This window comes from Juglans regia, chromosome 10 (genome assembly GCF_001411555.2).
Source record: "Juglans regia cultivar Chandler chromosome 10, Walnut 2.0, whole genome shotgun sequence".
Lineage (NCBI taxonomy): Eukaryota > Viridiplantae > Streptophyta > Magnoliopsida > Fagales > Juglandaceae > Juglans > Juglans regia.
The window spans coordinates 9,781,493-9,802,107 of NC_049910.1; the positions used below are offsets into that span (position 1 = coordinate 9,781,493).

The 20,615-nt window shown below is 33.1% G+C and overlaps 1 protein-coding gene and 1 non-coding gene across 2 annotated transcripts; both read left to right on the forward strand.

The window, feature by feature from the left end:
* The first annotated feature begins 2,940 nt into the window (after nucleotides 1–2,940).
* Nucleotides 2,941–3,025, forward strand: TRNAM-CAU. Its single transcript is given in 2 exon segments — nucleotides 2,941–2,978; nucleotides 2,990–3,025. It is a non-coding gene; the product is annotated as a tRNA-Met (tRNA).
* A 7,239-nt stretch (nucleotides 3,026–10,264) lies between these two features.
* LOC108982608 lies at nucleotides 10,265–12,386 on the forward strand. Its single transcript, XM_018954043.2, has 2 exons — nucleotides 10,265–10,744; nucleotides 10,829–12,386. Exons 1-2 carry the CDS (start codon nucleotides 10,709–10,711, stop codon nucleotides 12,065–12,067), a joined length of 1,275 nt encoding a protein of 424 aa, XP_018809588.2. The 5' UTR covers nucleotides 10,265–10,708; the 3' UTR covers nucleotides 12,068–12,386.
* Nucleotides 12,387–20,615: the final 8,229 nt, after the last annotated feature.

Genomic DNA, 20,615 nt, shown 5'->3' on the forward strand with positions numbered 1-20,615 from the left:
TTTAAATGATAAACAAGATTCATTTACTTGCTTTGTTCAAACTTGGTATCTGCTTATAAGTTAAAAGCTAATCCATTTTTCTATACCATATTAGTTTTCAGACGCTCAAGCTCATGATTTTATTGTGAGCTGAGCAGGTATTCTTAGGTTCCAAGTCTTTTTAGTCTTGATCATATATTCTCTCTGTAAACCTCTTAGGTGCCTAGTGATTTCGTCTTTATCTTGATGGAGTCGAAATAAATTGAATGGAAAGTGCATTAGATTTGTGTAGGCATCGACTTGCAACAAAAAAAAATATTTTCATTTCATTTCAACCGTCATTAAAAATGGAAGGATCCAGTTTATGCCTGGGTGCAACTGAAATCTCACAACTCGCCATGCACTACCTTATAGATATGTACTATGTTGCTTTATGAAGGGCTGTCAATTTCAACACCATGATTTTGTTGAGGATGACTAAACAAGAAAACATGACTCATGCATATACATATTACATATGGAAATACGCCCCCAAAAGGGAATTGAACCCAGTCAAAGAAGTACTCACTCATTTTTTGCTAAACTCCATTAAAACAGACCCCTCTTTAGGACACAATAACCCGTATTTACAGCTTGTCTTCAGAGTCAAATATAAAACGGACCTTTGTTTTCCCCTATATCGTCAACATTTAAACATTCGCCAGCCACCATCTATATATTTTGTGATTCGGGTTGGGCCGGTTTTTTGCACTGTTTGCTATTAGAGGAAGCGCCAACAGAAAGTTCGCTCGATGTTTATGCGACAGGTGGCTCGAGTGAAACTCAGGCAAAGAGTTTACTCGAGGCTTGCTCGACATATCGCTCGAGCAAATATCAGACTAAGAGTTCGCTCAAGGCACTCTCAAGTCTCAACACTTTGGTTGAGCGAATAACGCATAAAAGTGAAAATTAGAATTTTTGATGTATAACGCTATAAATATGTACTTAATGAATAGTATATAACTTTAGAGTGTTCTAAACAGTGAGATTTCGTCCCAAAATGTATTTTGTGATACTTCAATATAATATTATTCTCTGCAGCTCTATGGACGTAGGCACATTGCCGAACCGCATTAATTTTGTGTCGTGATTGATTTGCTTGTGTTTGCTTTTGTTTTGTCTATCATCGTTTTCACAACAGATGTGATTTCAACCGGTAACTTGCATCCAAGCTTTATGCTGCTTCTCCACATCGATCTAAATTTTAAAGAAGTGATTATTGCATTACCAACAAATGTTATCATGCTAAACCTCATTTTCATATCTAAATGTTTTGTCATTAGGTGAGGATAGCAAATTAGGATGTCCGAATCAATAGGTAAATGCATCTACACCTCATTGTCATATCTAAATGTTTTTCATGGTTTGGAACGTGTGCAAGATAATTAATCTCCAGGAGAAATCACTATCATGAAAAGCAACTAGTTGGGATAAATGGTGTGGGATGAGTATATGTCACACATTTAATACTTGATATAAGGATAAATGCAAGGAAATCACAAGCCAATCAGGGCTTATGGTTCAAAATGACTAGTTTTCTTTTTCCTTAAACAAGCATATCATAGATCAAATAAATGGTTACAAGATAGAAGATTCAATAAGGTGGGAGCCCCCAACAATCATCCCAAACTAGAAAATACAACAGATGAAAAATAAAATAAGGAGGGATCTAGAGTCAATAACTTGGCTCCCACCCATTTCCTACAAGGAGAAGCCGGTTGAAGTGGTTTTGACACAATTTGATAAACAGATTATAAAACTACGACTAAAAGTTGTTGTAGATTGTTGTATGCTTCATTTTGTTGGTTTGGATTGGCTTAAGGAGACTTTCACTACCTCTTCCTCTTGATCTTTGGTTAGGAAAAGTGGGAACATAGGAAAATAGCAACTCGAAGATGAGTCGAATTGTCGGCACATGACTGTCATTGGTTGTGGAGGCGCGTGTAGCACCACCCTTAAAGAGAAGATAAAGGTTGGATCTAAGAGATAAGCCGCTAACCCCGAAGGTGCCACACGTGGCAGCGATAGACTCCTCTAGCGCCACGGTGCATCAGTCTCACGCGCGGTGTGAGATGTACATGCTGCGCTTTTAATCAATTTTCTTCTTCCGTCCAAAGGATTGGCGGCTAGAAATTCTGATGGTAGGGCACGTGGTGGTCGTAGGATGTCGGAAGGCAGCAGATCAATGCATCTCGGTGCTATGGACAAAAAATAAGTAAAAAACTAGAAAAATAAATTATGGACAGATCTGGAGTGACCCGGACAAGGGGAGGGTGAGTGGAGTCGGAGCTCCACCCCCCTATGGTCAAAGAAGGGAAGATTATTCCTGTTAAGGTTGGAGAGAAATATCACTTGGGGAGAGAGAGAAAATCAGGATGAATCCAAATGATCACTCAAAATGACTAGTTAATATTAAAATTGGAGCGTACTGAAATTATTATAAAAAGGCAAGAACTTCTCCTTTCTAATCAATGTAAAATCTCATTTATCATTTTCCTATATTCAATCTAGGTCATCACATTCACAACTTTCTTATACTGAATCACTATATATTATTACATACTTCCGAAGCGTAAGCAGGGAGGAAATTATTTCCAATTCAACTTTGATTTATTCCTCACCAAATTACCAAATTATCGTAATATAATAAAATTGAATATTAAATTAAACTATTGAATTTTTTCAAATTTATATGTTGATTCAGTTTCTAACGTCAATAATATTCTCAAGTGCTTAGAGCAATGTGTCAAGTTCATGATTGCTTGATTACATATGACCATGTTCTTCAATTGGAAAACCTGGGTTCAAAATCCTCAAACCCCTTGTCAAATGAATAAATAAAGGTGCTCATAGCAATGTTCTTGTCTACTATATATAGTGAATCCTGATTCAAAAATATTATGGAGAAAAATCTTTCCATCCGGGGTGGTGGCGCAGTTGGCTAGCGCGTAGGTCTCATAGCTTCTGAGTTATCCTGAGGTCGAGAGTTCGAGCCTCTCTCACCCCAATTTTTAACACTATTTTCTTTCGTTTGGCTTCATGACTTCATCACAGTTCTCAGAATGAATAGATCCAAAGGCAAAAACATCATCAATTTTCTTTCTCCTTTAATTTTTAGTCCCGGAAGGACCCATAAAAAACCCTGTTTTTCTAACACTGGTCATGAACAAGAGCGAGCTCATTTACTCTAAACAGGTGTAGGAACTTTCTTCACTGGTATGCCCCCCCCGCTATGGAATCTACTCAATTTATTCATGACCACACTTTGGGAGAGAATCAACAGCAAATATAGTTTTTTTCTTTTTTTAACTTTGTTTTTTTTGCTTAAAATATGAGCAAGTTGTTCCCACGGGAAATTAAACATTTTAAAATTGTTGCTAAATAACATTCCTATACAACTTGACATGTGAAGGATAGACCATAGAGGCCTGGCCTTTTGTTCTAACTGACCGATATTGCATTTATTAAATGCATTCATGGTGTTTTCATAATGAGTAAACAAGTCTGCCTTTATCTGAAGCTCTATTATATTCACCATTGTTGCATCTCTTTTGTTTGGTTTTATAAAATGTACTTGGAGGATAACTTGCATCTTGTGATATCTCTAGCTCCCCAAATCAGACGATTTAATGTCATTGCAGGAGAATGTTAAGAGGATGAAGATATTGTCATCAGAAAGTTTTCTCATATGAACAGAAACTGGTTGATCAAGCTCTTGCTTGATCCAAAGATTAAGAACCAATATGACCCATTTTAGTTCATGAAAAGTGGACCAAATCCCAGATACAGAACCAAATGGGATTCGGGTGTTCAATTCATTATTCCATTTCGAGTTCATAAATAAAAGAGTAGGACTTAGGAGAGTTAGCTGCATTATCTACGTTTCATTTCATTGTTTGCTCTACATGTTTACTCTTTCCGCTGATCTTCTCAACCTGTACACATTACAAAACATGACCCATTTTAGCACATGAAAAGGGGGACCAGGTCCTCATTAAAGTTATCACTAAAGTTACACGCTTTGAAATAAAGAGATGTGTAAGTATGCATCTTTTCCTTCGCGGCCTTTTCGTCTCCTCCCATCACTCCATGTGCTTCTCCGACACAACAAAAATCTTCATCCTTTAGTTTCAAAGCTTGGTATGAAACTGGTTTTGAATTGGGTTAGAATTAGGAGTGCAAGCGCAGGCAACAAGAAAATTTAAGGCCGGACTACATGCATAACGACTGCTTAATTTGTGCCTTGGTGTAGGAGAGCAGAAGACAATATCCCTTGTCCCAATCCTAATTAATAAAGGTTCGTATTCAAAGTTGTTTCCTATCATTTTCAAAGAGATGAACCATATTAACAATCAATAAAGTCATATTCATTGCCATCCATTGGTTCAATTTGCCATCAAGAGCTTGAGGCTTGAATTAGACCCCATCAATCACACACACTCAGCTCTCAAGTATACATCTTTCGAGCCTACGTTTCAACCTCTGAATCATAAAATAGACAGCCAAGCATCTTGTGATAGTTAGCATAGATCATCTCTAATTTTATATAGACAAGCTAATTCAAATTGATAAGTTATAAATTTAACATATTGATTCAATCTCATATTGTTTTAAAGTGTTGAGATCAATCTTACAACGCCGCCGCACTGTCTCTTTGATTTTTATCTAAATAAAATCTTCTGCAATTTCATAAACGTAGAGATGTTGCTTAACTATGTAAACAATACTATGAGTCCACACAAATACGGTAAAGTACTGTGGTATCAAATTAGTAGAGGGACAGAGAATCTATGTACTTTTTGTGACAGTCACATGCAAACGACCTCTTGACAAGCTGAGAAAGACACAATTCTATTATTTTTTTTTTTTTTCAACTAAAATAAAACAACGTATATTATTAGGCTCATGATTGAGAGCCGAAAAGTTGAGGGTATGATAATTTCAATCTTACCCAAAATGGTTGACAATTAATACCAACTTTTCATTTTTCCCGAGGGCAATGATGGACAATATATACTACTAGTCTTAGCACATTGTGTGGTCTGTGCTGGACAGTTTGCTCTACAAAACGGTGTTACTTGTATATCTGTGCCTTCCTATCATATTCCTCCGTATATGGTCCGTCCCAAATAAAATCAAAGATGTGTACCCCAATGGGAACACAACCAATGAATGGTTGGCCGGTTTGGTTAAAGATCCAAAAGTGCCTCTTATCATTGCAGTAAAAGTACCTTTTAACATTTGGATCGGAATAGATTACAAGATGATTCATTGAAGTCAAGAGAACCCAAAAGGCAATTTTACATGGAGTATGCTTTGCATTATAGGATTTGAATCACATCTGTAGTTATCTGAATAAAATTTTGAAAATTGGGATGTGGATCCTAGATTTCAAATTACCACGATGAGAGTATTATGACCAGAATCCTAGAGAGAGTGGCGGTGGGTGTAACTTCATCAGAAGGGCTGACGGTGAATGGCTGAACAGAGTGTTACGTAGGGTACCCACACAAAGCTTTGGATCCCCACTCTGCGGGTCCCCCCAGGGTCTTTCAAAGATGCAACGTGGGCGCATGTAGGGATTAGCCTGTCTTGGGCCTACCAAACAGATCAGCTTTTGCTATTATTTTTACCTAATGAGAAAGCAAAATTCAGAAAAGGAAGAGAACTGGGTAGTGGGTAAACCCAAAGTACAGGGATATCAAATTAAGAGTTCAAGTTAAATGGCATTTTTAATGTCATAATGGCTCATGATGCTTGGTTAGTTGCAATCTCAATGCTGATTTCCACCGTATATTTTTTTCCATACAGTCAATACACATTTAAATGAATTTAATAACATTATTATAGATTTGAAGAATATTGATATTAAGCCTAAAGAGAAGATCAAGCATTAATTATTTTGTGGTTGTTACCTATGTCATTTGATAACTTTATGAATTCAATATTGTATGATAAAGATACTATTTCTTTGACAGATGTGAAATCTATTTTGAGTTCTAAGGAATTGAGAAGTAAATTGAACTTGAAAAGTATGGATAATCAAGACAGTGCTTTGTTTGTTAAGGGTTCCTTTAGTATAGGTAGATCTAGTGATATGGGTTCAAAGAAGAACAATGGTAAATCTAGAGGCAATTGACACTCAAAGTTTAATAAAAAAAAATATTAAATGATATTACTGTCATAAATTTAGTTATTACAAGAATGAGTGTCCTAAACTGAAAAATAATGAGGATACTAGTTCGTCTAGTGCCGTTAGCATTGCTGATGATAAGTCTAACGGTTTAGATATTGTCTTAGCAATTAGCAGCTCTAACAGTCACTTTGGTGACAAATGGGTTGTGGACTCAGCTTGTACTTTCCATATGTCCCAAAAGATATTGGTTCACCTCCCATGAGCCAATCAACAGTCGCTCTGTTCTGATAGGGAATGATATGACTTGTGAAATTACTGGGATTGGTTCATTTAAGATTAAGATGTTTGATGGAATTGTCAAAATTTTGTCTAACGTTCGACATATTCCAAATTTGAAGAAAAATCTTATTTCTTTAGGCACTCTAAATTATCTGGATTTCCGGTACACATGTGAAGCTGGAGTCATTAGAGTCATTTAGGGCTCCATAATTGTAATGAAATGAGATAAGACTGGTGGTCTTTATTTCCTTCAAGGCAGTACAATGACAAGTGCAGCTGCAATATCTATTTCAGATGATCCAAATACACACATTACCCAGTTGTGGCACATGTTTTGGGTCTTATGAGTGAAAATGGGATGTCTATTCTGAGTAATCAAGGTCTGTTGTGTGATCACAAAATATGGAAACTTGATTTTTGTGAGCATTGTGTTTTTGAAAAATAGTGTAGGGTGCAGTTTACTACATGAGTTCACAGAATCATAAGTAATGTGAACTATATTCATTCTAATCTTTGGGGTCCATCTTCTGTTTCATCAAAAGGTGGAGCTCAATATTTACTCACATTTATTGATGATTACTCCAAAAAGATTTGAGTCTATTTTCTGAAACAAAATAACAGTGTATTTGCTAACTTTAAATAGTGAAAGTTTTGATTGAAAATCAGACAGGTAAGAAGGTAACACGATTTCGAACTTAAAATGTTATGTAATTTTGCGAAAGTGAGTTTGATGAGTTCTGCAGAGATAAAGGTATTGTCAGGCACTGCAAAGTTAAACACACTTCACAGCAATATGGAGTAGCTAAACAGATGAATAGGACTCTCTTGGAGAGAGTTCGTAGTATGTTTTCGAATGTCAGCTTGTCTAAAGAATTTTAGGCTGAAGTAGTCAACACAACTTGCTATTTGGTTAACTACTCTCTAGCCACAGTTATTGAATTCAAGACTCCAAATGAGGTATGATCTAGTACTCCTGTTGATTATTCAAATTTAAAAATTTTTTGTTATCCTGCATATTTTCATGTTAATAAAGAAAAACTTGAGCCAATGGTAAATAAGGGCATATTCTTTGAATATGCCAGTGAGGTGAAAGGATTCAGGTTTTAGTGTACTGATCCTAAATCATCTAAGTTTGTAATTAGCAAGGATGTTGTATTTGATGAACAATCCATGCTTAATCCGAGAAATGAGTTTACTGTGTCTACAAGTAAAAAGTAGGGTAATAGCAATAAGGTGGAGTTGTAGGTTAAAGCTGCACAAAGGGTGTCAAATGGCACTCAAGATCACACTATTGTTGATGAACATGATTTTAATTTTGATAGTGGTGCATAGGGTGAGCAAGACTACAATATAGCTACTGGTAGACAGAAGAGGTAGATCAGGCTACCTCAGAGATATGCTCATGTAGACATGGTGATGTATGCACCTACTCCAACGAAGGACATTGATGGTCAGGAGCTTTCTAGTTATTCATAAGCAGTCGAGAGTAAGGAGTCTGTAGAGTGGTGTGCAGAGATGACTAAAGAGATTGAGTCTCTTCACAAAAACCAAACCTGGGATTTGGTTGGTTGCAAATAGGTCTTCAAGAGAGAAAAAATAAATAAATAAAAAAATAAAGTGTTGCAGATTTAAAGTACAAGGCACGCTTAGTTGAAAATGGCTACAGTTAGAGAGAATGTGGATTTGAGTGAAGTTTTCTCTCTAGAAATACAACAACTTGGTTGCTTTGCATGATCTAGAAATACAACAACTTGATATTAAAACAGTTTTCTTCATGGTGAGCTTGAGGAGACCATTTATATGCATCACCCAGATGTGTTGAAGGTAAAGAAGATCATATATGCAGATTGAAGAAATCATGATATGGTTTGAAGTAGTCTCTGAGGCAATGGTATAAGCGTTTTGATACGTTTACGATTAATCATGATTATTTGAGAAATACATATGATAGTTGTGTTTTTATCACAGATATGGGTCTTTCATTTATTTGCTACATTATGTTAGTAATATGTTTATTGCTGCCAAAAGGCATGTCTAATGTTAGCTTGTTGAAAACTCAACTTAGTGACGAATTTGAAATGAAAGACTTAGGCGCTGCAAAGAAGATTTTGGGGATGGAGATTCACATAAATAGAAAGCTGGAAAGTTGTACTTGTTCCAAGGAAAGTACATTGATAAAGTTCTTGAGGGATCTGAAATGTCCAATTCCAAACTAGTAAGTACACCACTTACGACGCATTTTAAACTTTCAACACCCCTATCTCCTCAGACTGACGAGAAGGATCAGTTCATATCTAGTGTTCCATATTCTAGTGCAGTGGGTAATATTATGTATGCAATGGTTTGTACTCGTTCAGACATTTCATAGGCAGTGAGCATCATTAGCAGATATATGTCTAATTCGGGTAAGGTTCATTGGCAAACTGTGAAATGGATACTTAGATATTTAAAAGGAATCTTGAATTTTGGCTTATTCTTTAATAAAGAAACTGATTTTAGTTCCAGGATTGTTGGTTATGTTGATTTTGATTATGCTAAAAACTTAGATAAAAAAAATATCATTAACATGGTATATTTTCACTTTGTGTGGTTCAGCTACTAGTTGGAAAGTAACGCTACAATCCACTGTTGTTTTATCAACTACAGAAGCATAATACATGGTTGCGAAAAAAGTAGTGAAAGAGGACATTTGGTTGAAAGATTTGATCAGTGATTTGGGACTATAGCAAGATGGAATTTCTGTGTTTTGTGATAGTCAGAGCGCAATACATTTGACCAAAAATTAAATGTATCATGAAAGAACTAAGCATATTGATTTCAAGTATCACTTTCTTCAAAAAGTTGTTACAGAGGGTATGATAGAAATTCAGAATATTGCTACCACTAAGAAAGATATGATGATGAAGCCAGTTCCAGTATACAAGTTTAACCTTTGTTTGGATTTGATTAGTGTTCGGGGTTTGTGATTCTCTTAGGGGATTTGATGGAGGGGGTAGGCTCTTGGTTTAATAGATTTTGTTTAGGCTTGACGGAATTCAAGCGAAGGTGGAGATTTGTTGAGTGTGACTTGATTCTAGTTGAAAAGGCATCACTCCAAGTTATTCGCTCGAGCGGTGATCTTGCTGCTCAAGCGAAGCTTCAAATAGATAGTTGGATCGACAGTTGCTCAACAGTTAGTTTGAACGGGAACCTTATAGAGAGTTCGCTCAACACTCAGTTCGAGCGAGATCAAGGCAGAGAGTTCACTCGACACTCACTCAACACTCAGCTCGAGCGAGCGTCAGCCTTAATGTTTGTTCGAGCCTCACCCAACACGCTACTTGAGTGAATGTTCGTAATCTAGGGCTCCACACCATCTCAATATAAATACATGTTATTTTCATTGTATTGTAACTTTTGAGCAGCCAAAATATATATATATATAGAGAGAGAGAGAGAGAGAAAGAGAGAGAGATAGATCCTTTTGTGAGATTCTTGAGAATTCATTGGGTATATTGGGGCTCTAGGATTGAGGATTTTATGATTGATTTCCTATACTCCACCTTTGTTGATAGTGAATTCTTTGAGACCGACATCGCCAGTGGACATAAGTTTACTCTGAGCTGAACCACTTAAATATTGGTATTATGTATGTGTGATTGTTGTTTTTTTTTTTTTGTTTTGCTTCCACTATTTCATTTTAATTTAACCGTTGATAACCAGTTAATACCAACACCATATATACATGAGAGCTTTTAGAATTGATTCTGGCATTTCATCTTTTCGATTAAGCATTTATAAGAGAGTACTGATATACATACAATTCTATATATATACAGCTATATTTTAAATTTATAGTATTTCTGTGAACCGATGTTACTTTGACATAGATGGAATAATTGATTACACAGAAATAACATTTGCACTAAGCTCAATAGATAGTTTTGACTACATTATTGCTTAGAACTCGCACAGAAAGAGAGGCAGTGAACCGGCAGCAACACGGGGCCGGTAAAACCGCGTAGGTAAAGGTTGGGGATTCTGCACTACCTACTTGCACCATGTGACCCATTTCATATTCTTTCAAGTTCAACAGTGACAGTGTTTTCGCATTAAATTCTCCTCCTATCTCATTGCTTTCCTTTGTCTACTATAAATGCACCAGTGTTAGTTTCCACCTCTCTCTCGCGCTCTCTCTCTCTCTCTCCACTATAATAATTCTGGATCCAATCGAAAGTCTGATCTTTGAAGCACCCCTAACAGAAAACTTCAAGGCAATATACCTCGGTTTCAGAAATGGCTCCACTTATAACGCACTTCAGTCTCAGAAAGGTACTTCTGCTTTATCTTGTGTTGTTCCTCTTTACTTCTATTTTCTATTGTGCCTGCTCAGAATCTCATCTTCAGAGCAAACAGTTGCTTGGTAGAAGAAGAATGTTAGAAAAAGAAGCACAAGACCCGCCGAAAAAGAAACCCACCAGCCTATCCACCAAGAACCAGACCAAGCTCATCAAGCCTAGTTTATCCACGAAAAACCAAACCAAACTCGATTTGTCCGGCAAAAACCAAACCAAGCTCACCAAAGCTACGAATTCTACCAAAGCAGCTTTCACTTCCGGTGTTTTTTCTAAGATTCAGCTCAAGAAGCTGAATTCCACCTCCAAGATCAGAAAGCTAAATTCCACATCGAAAGCCACAAACTCTACCAAACCTACCTCATTTTCCTCGAAGAAATCCTCGGATCTGCTGAAACTAGACACACCCAAGAACAAAACAACAAAACCCACCTCCACCAAAGACATCCAGACCTACCTAGACAAGAAACTCAATGAGCATGAATCCGAAAAACCGAACAAGATACAGAAAGCGGATAAAAAGGTACCTATCCAGCAGAAGATAACGAAACAAGCACAACCCAGCTGGATTGACCAAGAAGATGATCAAGATGATCTGCTTTCAGGATTCACAGATTTAACAGATTTGCCCAACAAGTTCCAGCAGACTTTGATTCCGGACCTCGAGAAATTCTCGACCACCTCCAAAGCTTACCTCACCAAAGCCAACAAAGAAATCACAAAAGGTTTCAAGCCCATTGTCGGCAACAAATATGCACCCACCATTGCCACCGTAGTTTCTTGTGCTTTCATACTCATCCCTTTGCTTTTAGTCTCTCTCGTTTTCAATAGGTTTAAAGCTTATTTCTCTCTCCAAAAGCTCCTAATCTTCATCCAAATATACCTCTCCATCTACTTCACCATTCTTTGCCTCTCCGCCCTAGTCACGGGGCTCGAGCCCCTGAAGTTCTTCTACGCTACTTCGCAGTCCACATACGTTTGTCTGCAGGTCCTACAAACGCTTGGGTACGTGCTGTATCTGCTTCTGCTCCTGATGTATCTGATCCTCGTGTTCTCAACGGAATCCGGGCTGGGCTCGAAGTTTCTCGGACTGGCCCAGATCTTTATGGGCTTCGCAGTTGGGCTTCACTACTACATGTCGGTGTTTCACAGAGTAGTGCTACATCAGCCGCCCCAAACCAACTGGAAGGTTCACGGGATATACGCCACGTGTTTCCTTGTCACTTGTCTGCTTGCCAACGCCGACAGAAGAAAGAAGTCCTACTTGGAAGAAGGTGGTGAGGAGGGCAAGAAGAGCTAGTCTTTCTCATTTCATTACTGTTTTATTTTTTATAAGAATTTTACTCATAATATCTTAAAAGTAATATTGGTATAACACTGTTAACGTGACAAACAATCAAACCAATTATCAATATAACCTGTATTTAATATCTGTCACGTCAATAATGTTATATGATATTAGATTTTGAGTATTACGTGAAGTGTTAGACATTATTATCATTATTTTTTTTTTCAATCCTTGCTGGAATGATACCATTGGGCAAGCAACCATGGTGTTAATGTAATACCTTTGAGTAGGTACAAGGAAGTGGATATATTAGCTACTTGCTTTGACGTAATTTGTGTACCTTATTATCATCTCAACAAAATTCTACATCCACATTTTGTTTTGAAGGCGATCCCACGTGTCACGTACGGTGAGCCCAAGCAATCCCTTCTAATTTGTTTTGCAAAATCTTATCACATTCAATCAAATCAGAAAGTAATGTTATGTATAGGCGTCGGTCAATCGTTTTAAAAAAAAATGAGGTCTATTATTAAAAATTTAATTTTTTTCATATAAATTTTGTATTTAATCACTTTTAAAAAAAATTACCTAATACTTACACACGATTGTAAATATCATTTTTCCTAATAAAAACACCTTCGATCGGCACACCATTATCTCTTATTTCTAATTATATATTGGAAATCTACGATGATATTTACTACTGTCTTTTACTATTGAAACTTGAGTTTTCAATTTTATAAATTTCAGAAGACTTGATTTGCACCCTGCATGAGAAAATCAAAACCTTCTTATTTCCTACATTTCTTGACAAGAAAAAAAAAAACTAATGCGATTCTATAAACCATGTATTTTATCACGCGTAATTCAAACGTTAATATATTAAACAGAAAAAAAAATCCAAAATATTATTAAACCCATAAAAAATTCAACAAAAAATATAAATTAAGAAAGCATCAAAGAAGAAAATTACAAAAAAAGAAGACCACATAGAATGTTGCTCCCCGACTGATCCTTATCCCTACCAGAAATTACTGTAAAATAATTACTTATCTCAAAATCTTAAATGGATAGCCATGGGAAGGGAATCCTTCTCCTTTTGCCTCACATGGTGGGGTTTGTGGGAGGGAGAAATGAGGGGGAATCCCACTGTCCACTCCCCTCCCTCCCCTATGGAAGGGTCCCTTTAGGCCAAATGAGGAGTAATTTTTAGATTTGGGCGAGAGGTGTTAGATTTGGGCAAGGAATAGAAGATTTGGGTGAGAAGCAGAAGATTTAGGAAAGGAGCGACTTATCTCTCGATTGGGTGATGAGACTTATCTTTTAGTTGGTTAGGCGAAGAGAAGTGGCGATTACAGGTGTCAGAACTGCGCATATGACTCCAATTCAAAAAACTCTCCTCGACACGCACATTGTGGTCACCATGCTTCACCTAGTGGGCCCCTTGTCGACTTCAAAATCAACCATTTTTACTTCTGAAACGTCAACTTTAGTCAACTCTTTCATTCCTGGTTAATTCTCGTTTATGGTAATGTTTATCAATGCTACTCATCATCTCACACCACACACTTTACACATTATAAAATTATTTTTCATTATTTTGTATTTTTTTAATTTTAATTTATTCTTATTAAACTAATTGAGTTGTTCTACTTATCGTCCATACACCGCATACTTGTTATAAAAAAATAAAAAAAAATAGATAAAGTTTATGGTGTGTGAGGATAATAAATAGAATTATTCTTATCTTTATTAACAATTTTATTCCAGATTCTTAGGCTACATTTTAGCCATAATTATCTTATTCCTTATTATACTATTTGGCTTAAATTATAATTTTATCATTTTTCGTTAGTTATTTAAGCCCAATTTGTGGATTTCAAAAAGAAATGATTAATTTTTTTATAGCAAAACTTTATTCTCAAAATTTATCACTATTTATAATTTTTTTTAATCTCAATCTCTAACTTTCATGGTTGAATTAACCGTCATAATAATAATCTTTTTATTCTATTCCTCCCACCTTGGACATTTGGATTGGACATTAACACTAATATATTATTTGCGACAGAAATTCATGATCAGACTACAATATTGATTTTCAGATTGTAAGAACTCCGATAGATCTCACATTCTTGTAAATGAGAAATCTGTAATTCATATTTTATTACGAGTGCTTAGATTCTTGATATGTTTTTGTTTTTAGAAATACGAAAAAACAAAAGAGAAAGAAAAAAAAAATATTTTCAAAAGAGTAATCTTATTTATTTTTTAAAAAAATGATAAATATTATTAAAAATAATTTTTTCATATAAATCATAAATTTAAATTTTTTTTAAGCGAGTATATAATATTTACATACTTTAAGATTATAAATATAATTTCTTTTTTTTTTAATTTTTTTTTAATGAACAGTCGAGCCTCAACCGACGGGTTCGGAGTTGGAGTTGTGTCGGTAGCTGTGGTAACCTTTGATAGGTTTATACGCGTATGGGGACTGCTGCTATGCGTGCTACCTAGGCTAAATGTTATTTTTATTTTTATTTTTTTTACATTTTTTAAATATTTTTAAAAAATAAAAAAATACATTAATATATTAATAATTAATTATTAAATAAAATACATAAACAGTAAAATGAAAAGATAAAATCATATCATTTTCATTTGATCAATACAAGCCGACAATCCAAAGGTGTTAACTTGAGTTAGGTCAATCCAAATTTATTCTATTGAAAGCTAAATCAGTGATTTTCAGCTCTTTTGGCCTTTTTCTGTTTCCACATGGCTCTTGTTCTGGAACGCACTTCCTTGGAAAAAAGCAGTTGTTTTTTTATTGACTTCAATGTCTTTTCTTTTCCTTTTTTAGCTTTGAAAAGCAGGAAAAAACTCTATTAGAGCATTCGCATGATGGACCTTTCACCTTCCTATATTATCTGTTAAATTTTACTAAAAAAAAAAAAATACCTAATTTCTATTTTAATTACACATATTTGTTAAAACCTCCTACACTTCACTCTTTATTCTCTCTCTATTTTATTAAAATAAATTTTCTTTATTCTTATTTTAACATTTTTTTTCAAACAAAAGTTATTTCTTTTCTTCATCTTTTTAACTATTTATCTCTAACGATTAATTTTTTAAAATTTTAAATTATTTTTTTCTCACAAAAATAATGTTTTCGACATCTATAATTTTCTATTAATGATAAACTCATTTTTTGAGATTTTAACACGTTTTCTCCAAAATTTGGCTAAAAAACCTTATAGGAGGGAGGAGGACTCCAATATCGTAAAAAGAAATCATTCCCAACAGCTTATAATTTTTGAAAAAAATGTATTTATAAACTCTTTTATTTGCATGCTCAACATATAATAATTGCTTATGTGTAAACATTCCGTATTAATTATTATAAAAATTATTAATATTTTGTTTTTTATAAAAATATAATGGCCAGGTTTCATAATAAGTATTGTGTTTAGAACATTGGCATTGGATTAATTATTTTACCCTTCAAATTTTGCCTAATATGTAACTTTTTCACTTTTAGCTAATCATTCAAAACTTAAAATTTACATTGGATTAGTCATCACACTCTCTATAATAATAAAATATTTTTATTTTTTATTTTTTATATTTTATATTTTATAATTATTTTTTATTTTTTAATTAATTCTATTTTCATAACCTCCTATAATCACCTATAATTTATAGCAATCATATTTATTTTCATTTTCACAATCCAATAAACAAAATCGATATCAATATTATCAAAAAAATTATATCGATTTTCAATACTCGGGAGAGGAATAGGAAAGAAGAAAGAGAAATGAGACGCGGGAGAGAGAGAGAGCCAATATTAATAAACAATGTATTTGGAGGTGAAATAATGTTTTTCATATTTAAAGAAAAATATGAATTTACTGTAACTGATATTTAGGATGAAAAGTGATTGGTTAATTCAATATGGGCCAACTATTGATAAAGTTATTTAAATTTAGAGATAAAATATTATTTGAAGAAGCCAATATGGATGCTCTCATATCAATTTACAAAACTCTAATTTTTGTGATCCATTCTCTACTACTTTGTGTAAAGACATTAGTAGGATTTACTACAATTATAGTAAAATGTTAAAATACAAATATTGTTTTATAGTAAGTTTCTATATCAATGGTATGTTTAATATATCAATAAGTAAACTTACAAATAGATTTTTTATTTCATAATTATGTATACAGTTGGTAATTAGGCATGGAGTGATGGATTAAGATGATGAATGAAGTAGTTATCTTGATTTACTCTCCATCAGTTAAATATCTTCATATTAGTTGTTTAATTCCATTTCAGTTTAATGGAGTTTGATCCAATTCTGTAATTGTTTTTAAAGAGTTGATGTAGAAAAGTTTGTTTAGCATAGCATCTTTAATGTATTAGTTAAAAGTTAAATTCATCACATATTTAACTATTAGACTCTAAAATATATCGTTACAATGGATTTGTTAAATTCTAAAGAATTTAACTACAGTGACTTCCAAAATATTTTTCAAACCTAAAGGTTACTATAGATAGACCAATACATATTTTATCATTTATTTCTCTTTCTTCTTTCTCACAACTGCCTTCTTCGACCTCCCTCTCAAAAAACTAAAAAGTTATTCCCCGAGCAACAATCTTCGTTTTACGACCAAACACAACACCACCGCACCACCACTCGAAATCTGGTCGACAAGAGGACCACCGCACCCCTGCACCAAACTCAACGATCCTCTTTACATTTGTTTCATCAAAAACACCATAGTATGCTTTAGAAAGCTTGCAAAATGATGAGTTTGCAGAGACTAGCAAGTTCTGGGGAATCCACGAGAGGATTTCGTGGGTCGAAGGCTGGGAGGAGGATATCATTGACTCAGTCCAGATCTTCACTTGCTCGTGAGGACTCGAGGAGTTCCGAGTTCCATTTGGGGAGTGAAGATGCTCTCTATTTGCTAGTTGTTGGGTAGAAGAAAACTTGGAAAAAAATATATATAGTTGGATGGGAAATATAGAAACTTGATTTGTAATTAAGACATTTATATAGAATTTTAGATGAGTTTAATTAGACATTTGTGGTTATTAGCATTAAATGACAATTAAAAAAATATAATTTTTTAACCCATAATTTAATTAGAATATAATTACTAATTAACATATAATAGGTAGAATAGTAAAATATGATAAAATAAAATAAATTAATAATTAAAAAATTAAATATTTTTTTAATTATTAATTATTCATTACTATATAATGAATAAATAGATGATCCAATTTGAAGATTTGATGCGAATAGCTAAAATCAAATTCATTTTATATTATTTTATTGTTATATAATGAAAAAAATAGTTATTTTAATATAGAGACTTGTGTGAATAAAATAGCTAAAAGTTAAATTTATCTTCTATTCATTAAAAGTGTAATTTAACTTTGACTAATCTATTGAGATGCTAGGATGGTAAATAGAAAGAGGAAGGTCATTTTGCTGTCAAGGCAGACAGCCAGATTTTGAGGTCCAATGCGTCTTCTTAATTCCCTAATTCCTAATAAACAAATGGGAAAGTTTGACATTTTCAAAGAGAGTAATGCTACATACAGTCGTAAAATGCGCAAATACCGTGCAGTCGCTTTGAAAAAGAGTGGGATCTACTATTAAAAAATTAATTTCTTTTCATGTGGGTCCCATATTTATTCACTTTTTTTAAAGTGACTGTACGGCGCTTGCACACTCACGACTGCAAATATCATTTCTCTTTCAGAGATAGGGTCAGTTTTATATATGTATATATATACTAGTAAGAGCAACGACCGCACGTATGCACAGATGATAAAAATAAAGCTTTACATACAAGTCTGCATTTTATTTAAATATATAATTATAACAGTAAAAAGTTTATATGAACTTAAAAGTAAAAAAATAAACATAAACTTTACATACAAGTCAGCGTACTATTTAAGCATATAATTACAACGGTGAGAAGTTTAACAAAAAGAGATTTAGAGTGTTTATGATGTAGTTTATTTTATAGATTCGATGGAGAGCACGTTGAACTTATTCTGGCATAATTGTCCATGTTGATTCATTTCTAGGCGCAAGTGTATAATTCATTTTCTGAAACTGTACTTGCAATATTTACTAAATATGATAGGTGCTCCTGTAATAATGAAAAAATATAAAACATAATGCAATATGTTTTTTTGAATAAAGTCATAAACATATATTTTACCTTGCCTGTGTGTTCAAATAGATCAACAGCTATAGAATTTAGTATTTTTTTTGCCATCAGTCCAAAGACAACAACTGCTATGCATCCAATATCGTCATCTATTTCTAGATAGACTTGACAACTATAATTAATGAGAATATTATTATTTCGTGATTTTGATAATTACTATGTTATATTTCTCATGTCAAACATGATCATTTAAAATGATGAGATAAAATGCTTACCAAGGCTGTCTGATGCTCATATCTTTGCAATTATAGAACAAGAATTTTTCATTATAATCATATACAGTTGCTTTATTACAATTTGCACAGGACATGTAGCAGAACGACTGATGTAAGTCGAGTAATAAAAATTTTTCTTTAACTGTGAATGTTGATTTCTGCATTAAAAATTGAGAAATAAATGTATAATATGAATGTAGCAGTAAAGTGAATTTAAATAGAAAGAAATAATTTAGTTTTAAAAAAGAAAGGTATACCGCCATTGATTCTAGAATCAATAATCTCGACAATGTCAAAAATTTTTGTTATCGTCTGCATGGCACTGGTTGAAGTTGATCATCTTAATGTATCTAAATTATTGGCAATGATTTATTCTAGCAATGTGCATCATTTTGTGTTGCCCTAAAAAGTTGGATTAATAATTAAAGCGACGTAAATAGTAAAAAAATCGATAATATATGTTCAAGGTATATGATATTATGTTATAATGAATGAAGCAATAAATAATTTAGATTTTATAAAATTAATTACTGAAATAAATTCTTTTAAACAAATTATTTACCATGTACGTAATGAAACTACAGGTGCTAGAAGATGATTGATGATGAAAACACTTATTAGTTTTGATGATAGAGAAAGGCCTACAATATAAATATGTATTAGCAAATATATAAATATATGATAAATAATCAAGAAGAATATTATTTTCAATGAAAAGTATCATTATAAGAACTAACTTTAATTCATGTTTCAAGAATTATTGGTTTTGCTGCAATAATATTTGAAATTTGTTGACACGTTATAAACAAATCAAGCCCACATTGTTAATCGCAAAGGTTTCAGGTTATACAAGTTGGAAATAAAATTAAGTTTGTAATAATAAAAGTATTATAACGTATTAAATAAAAAATGCTATAAATGTAATTGGGAATGTGTTTAAACTTTTCATCAATAACTTATATATCTTAAATTGTTGTATTTTCATGAATAGTGTTGACTTCTCTTGATAGCATTATTTGGATTGCAACAACTAAAATATCTATTTTATCAAAATATTTATTATTAGTTCATCAGGAAACAAAAGTATATAAATATATATAATAATTACCTATAAAACAATTACCTATTTAAGAATCAGTATCCTTATAAGCATCAAACTCATTCAAATAGATGATATTATATTTTAGATGTATTAATATAAAATCTAATACTCAACAATCAATAATAAATTTTCAGAATATAAAACCTGTTATTTGTATAAGATTTGTTATTCAAGGAAAAAACTGATTCATGATTTAAAAAAAAAAAAGTTTCTCGAAATTATATATCCAAACAAATCATTAAATGAAATTGATTAATAAAATAAAAATACAATAGATATTTCAAAAAAATAAAATAAAATGTTGTACAACATTATTTTGTTTTTTTTTTTAAATTAAACAGATTTTCTAAAAAAATGTAATATTCTATAGAGACAAAAAAAAATTACAAGAATGCAGCCCACCTATACCTTCCTAATCCCAAATTCATACGGTGCCGTTTTATTATAACAAACCCTAGATATTTTTTTCCCTCCCTATAAATACATCTCGATGGGACCTCACATTCCCTTATCTCACCTTCTAGACCCTTCTTCATTCACCGTCTCCTTTTTCTTTATTCACATTTGTTTTATCCCTCTCTCTGTAGCTATTTCTTTATTTCTTATAATTTTCTTTTCGAAACTCCCACAGATCTGAGATATTATCTTTTAGATATGAAAATGTTAATTTTTTGTATTTGATATGTGCATTTATTTAAGCTGTTATAATTCGAAATAATCATTTATCTTTTTGTTTTATTTATCTGAGGTTATATTTTCCAAATCTGGAATTTTTTTTTTCTTCTTTATCCCTATCTCTGTAGCCGTTTCTCGAATAATATGCCACCGTCAAAATTGAAGCGGATCTGACCAAATCTGATTTTTTTTGTCCTAAAAAAAAGAATGTAAAAATGACAACCTTCTACCACTTGCATTTTGATTTTTTTTTTTTTAGTATTGATGAACTTAAACTTTATAATTGTCATTTTTTATTAGAG

Coding starts and splice junctions, on each gene's coding strand:
- LOC108982608 (XM_018954043.2), top strand. CDS start 10,709: ATGGCTCCACTTATAACGCACTTCAGTCTCAGAAAG. Junction 10,745..10,828: donor CGCACTTCAGTCTCAGAAAG/GTACTTCTGCTT, acceptor CAGAGCAAACAG/TTGCTTGGTAGAAGAAGAAT.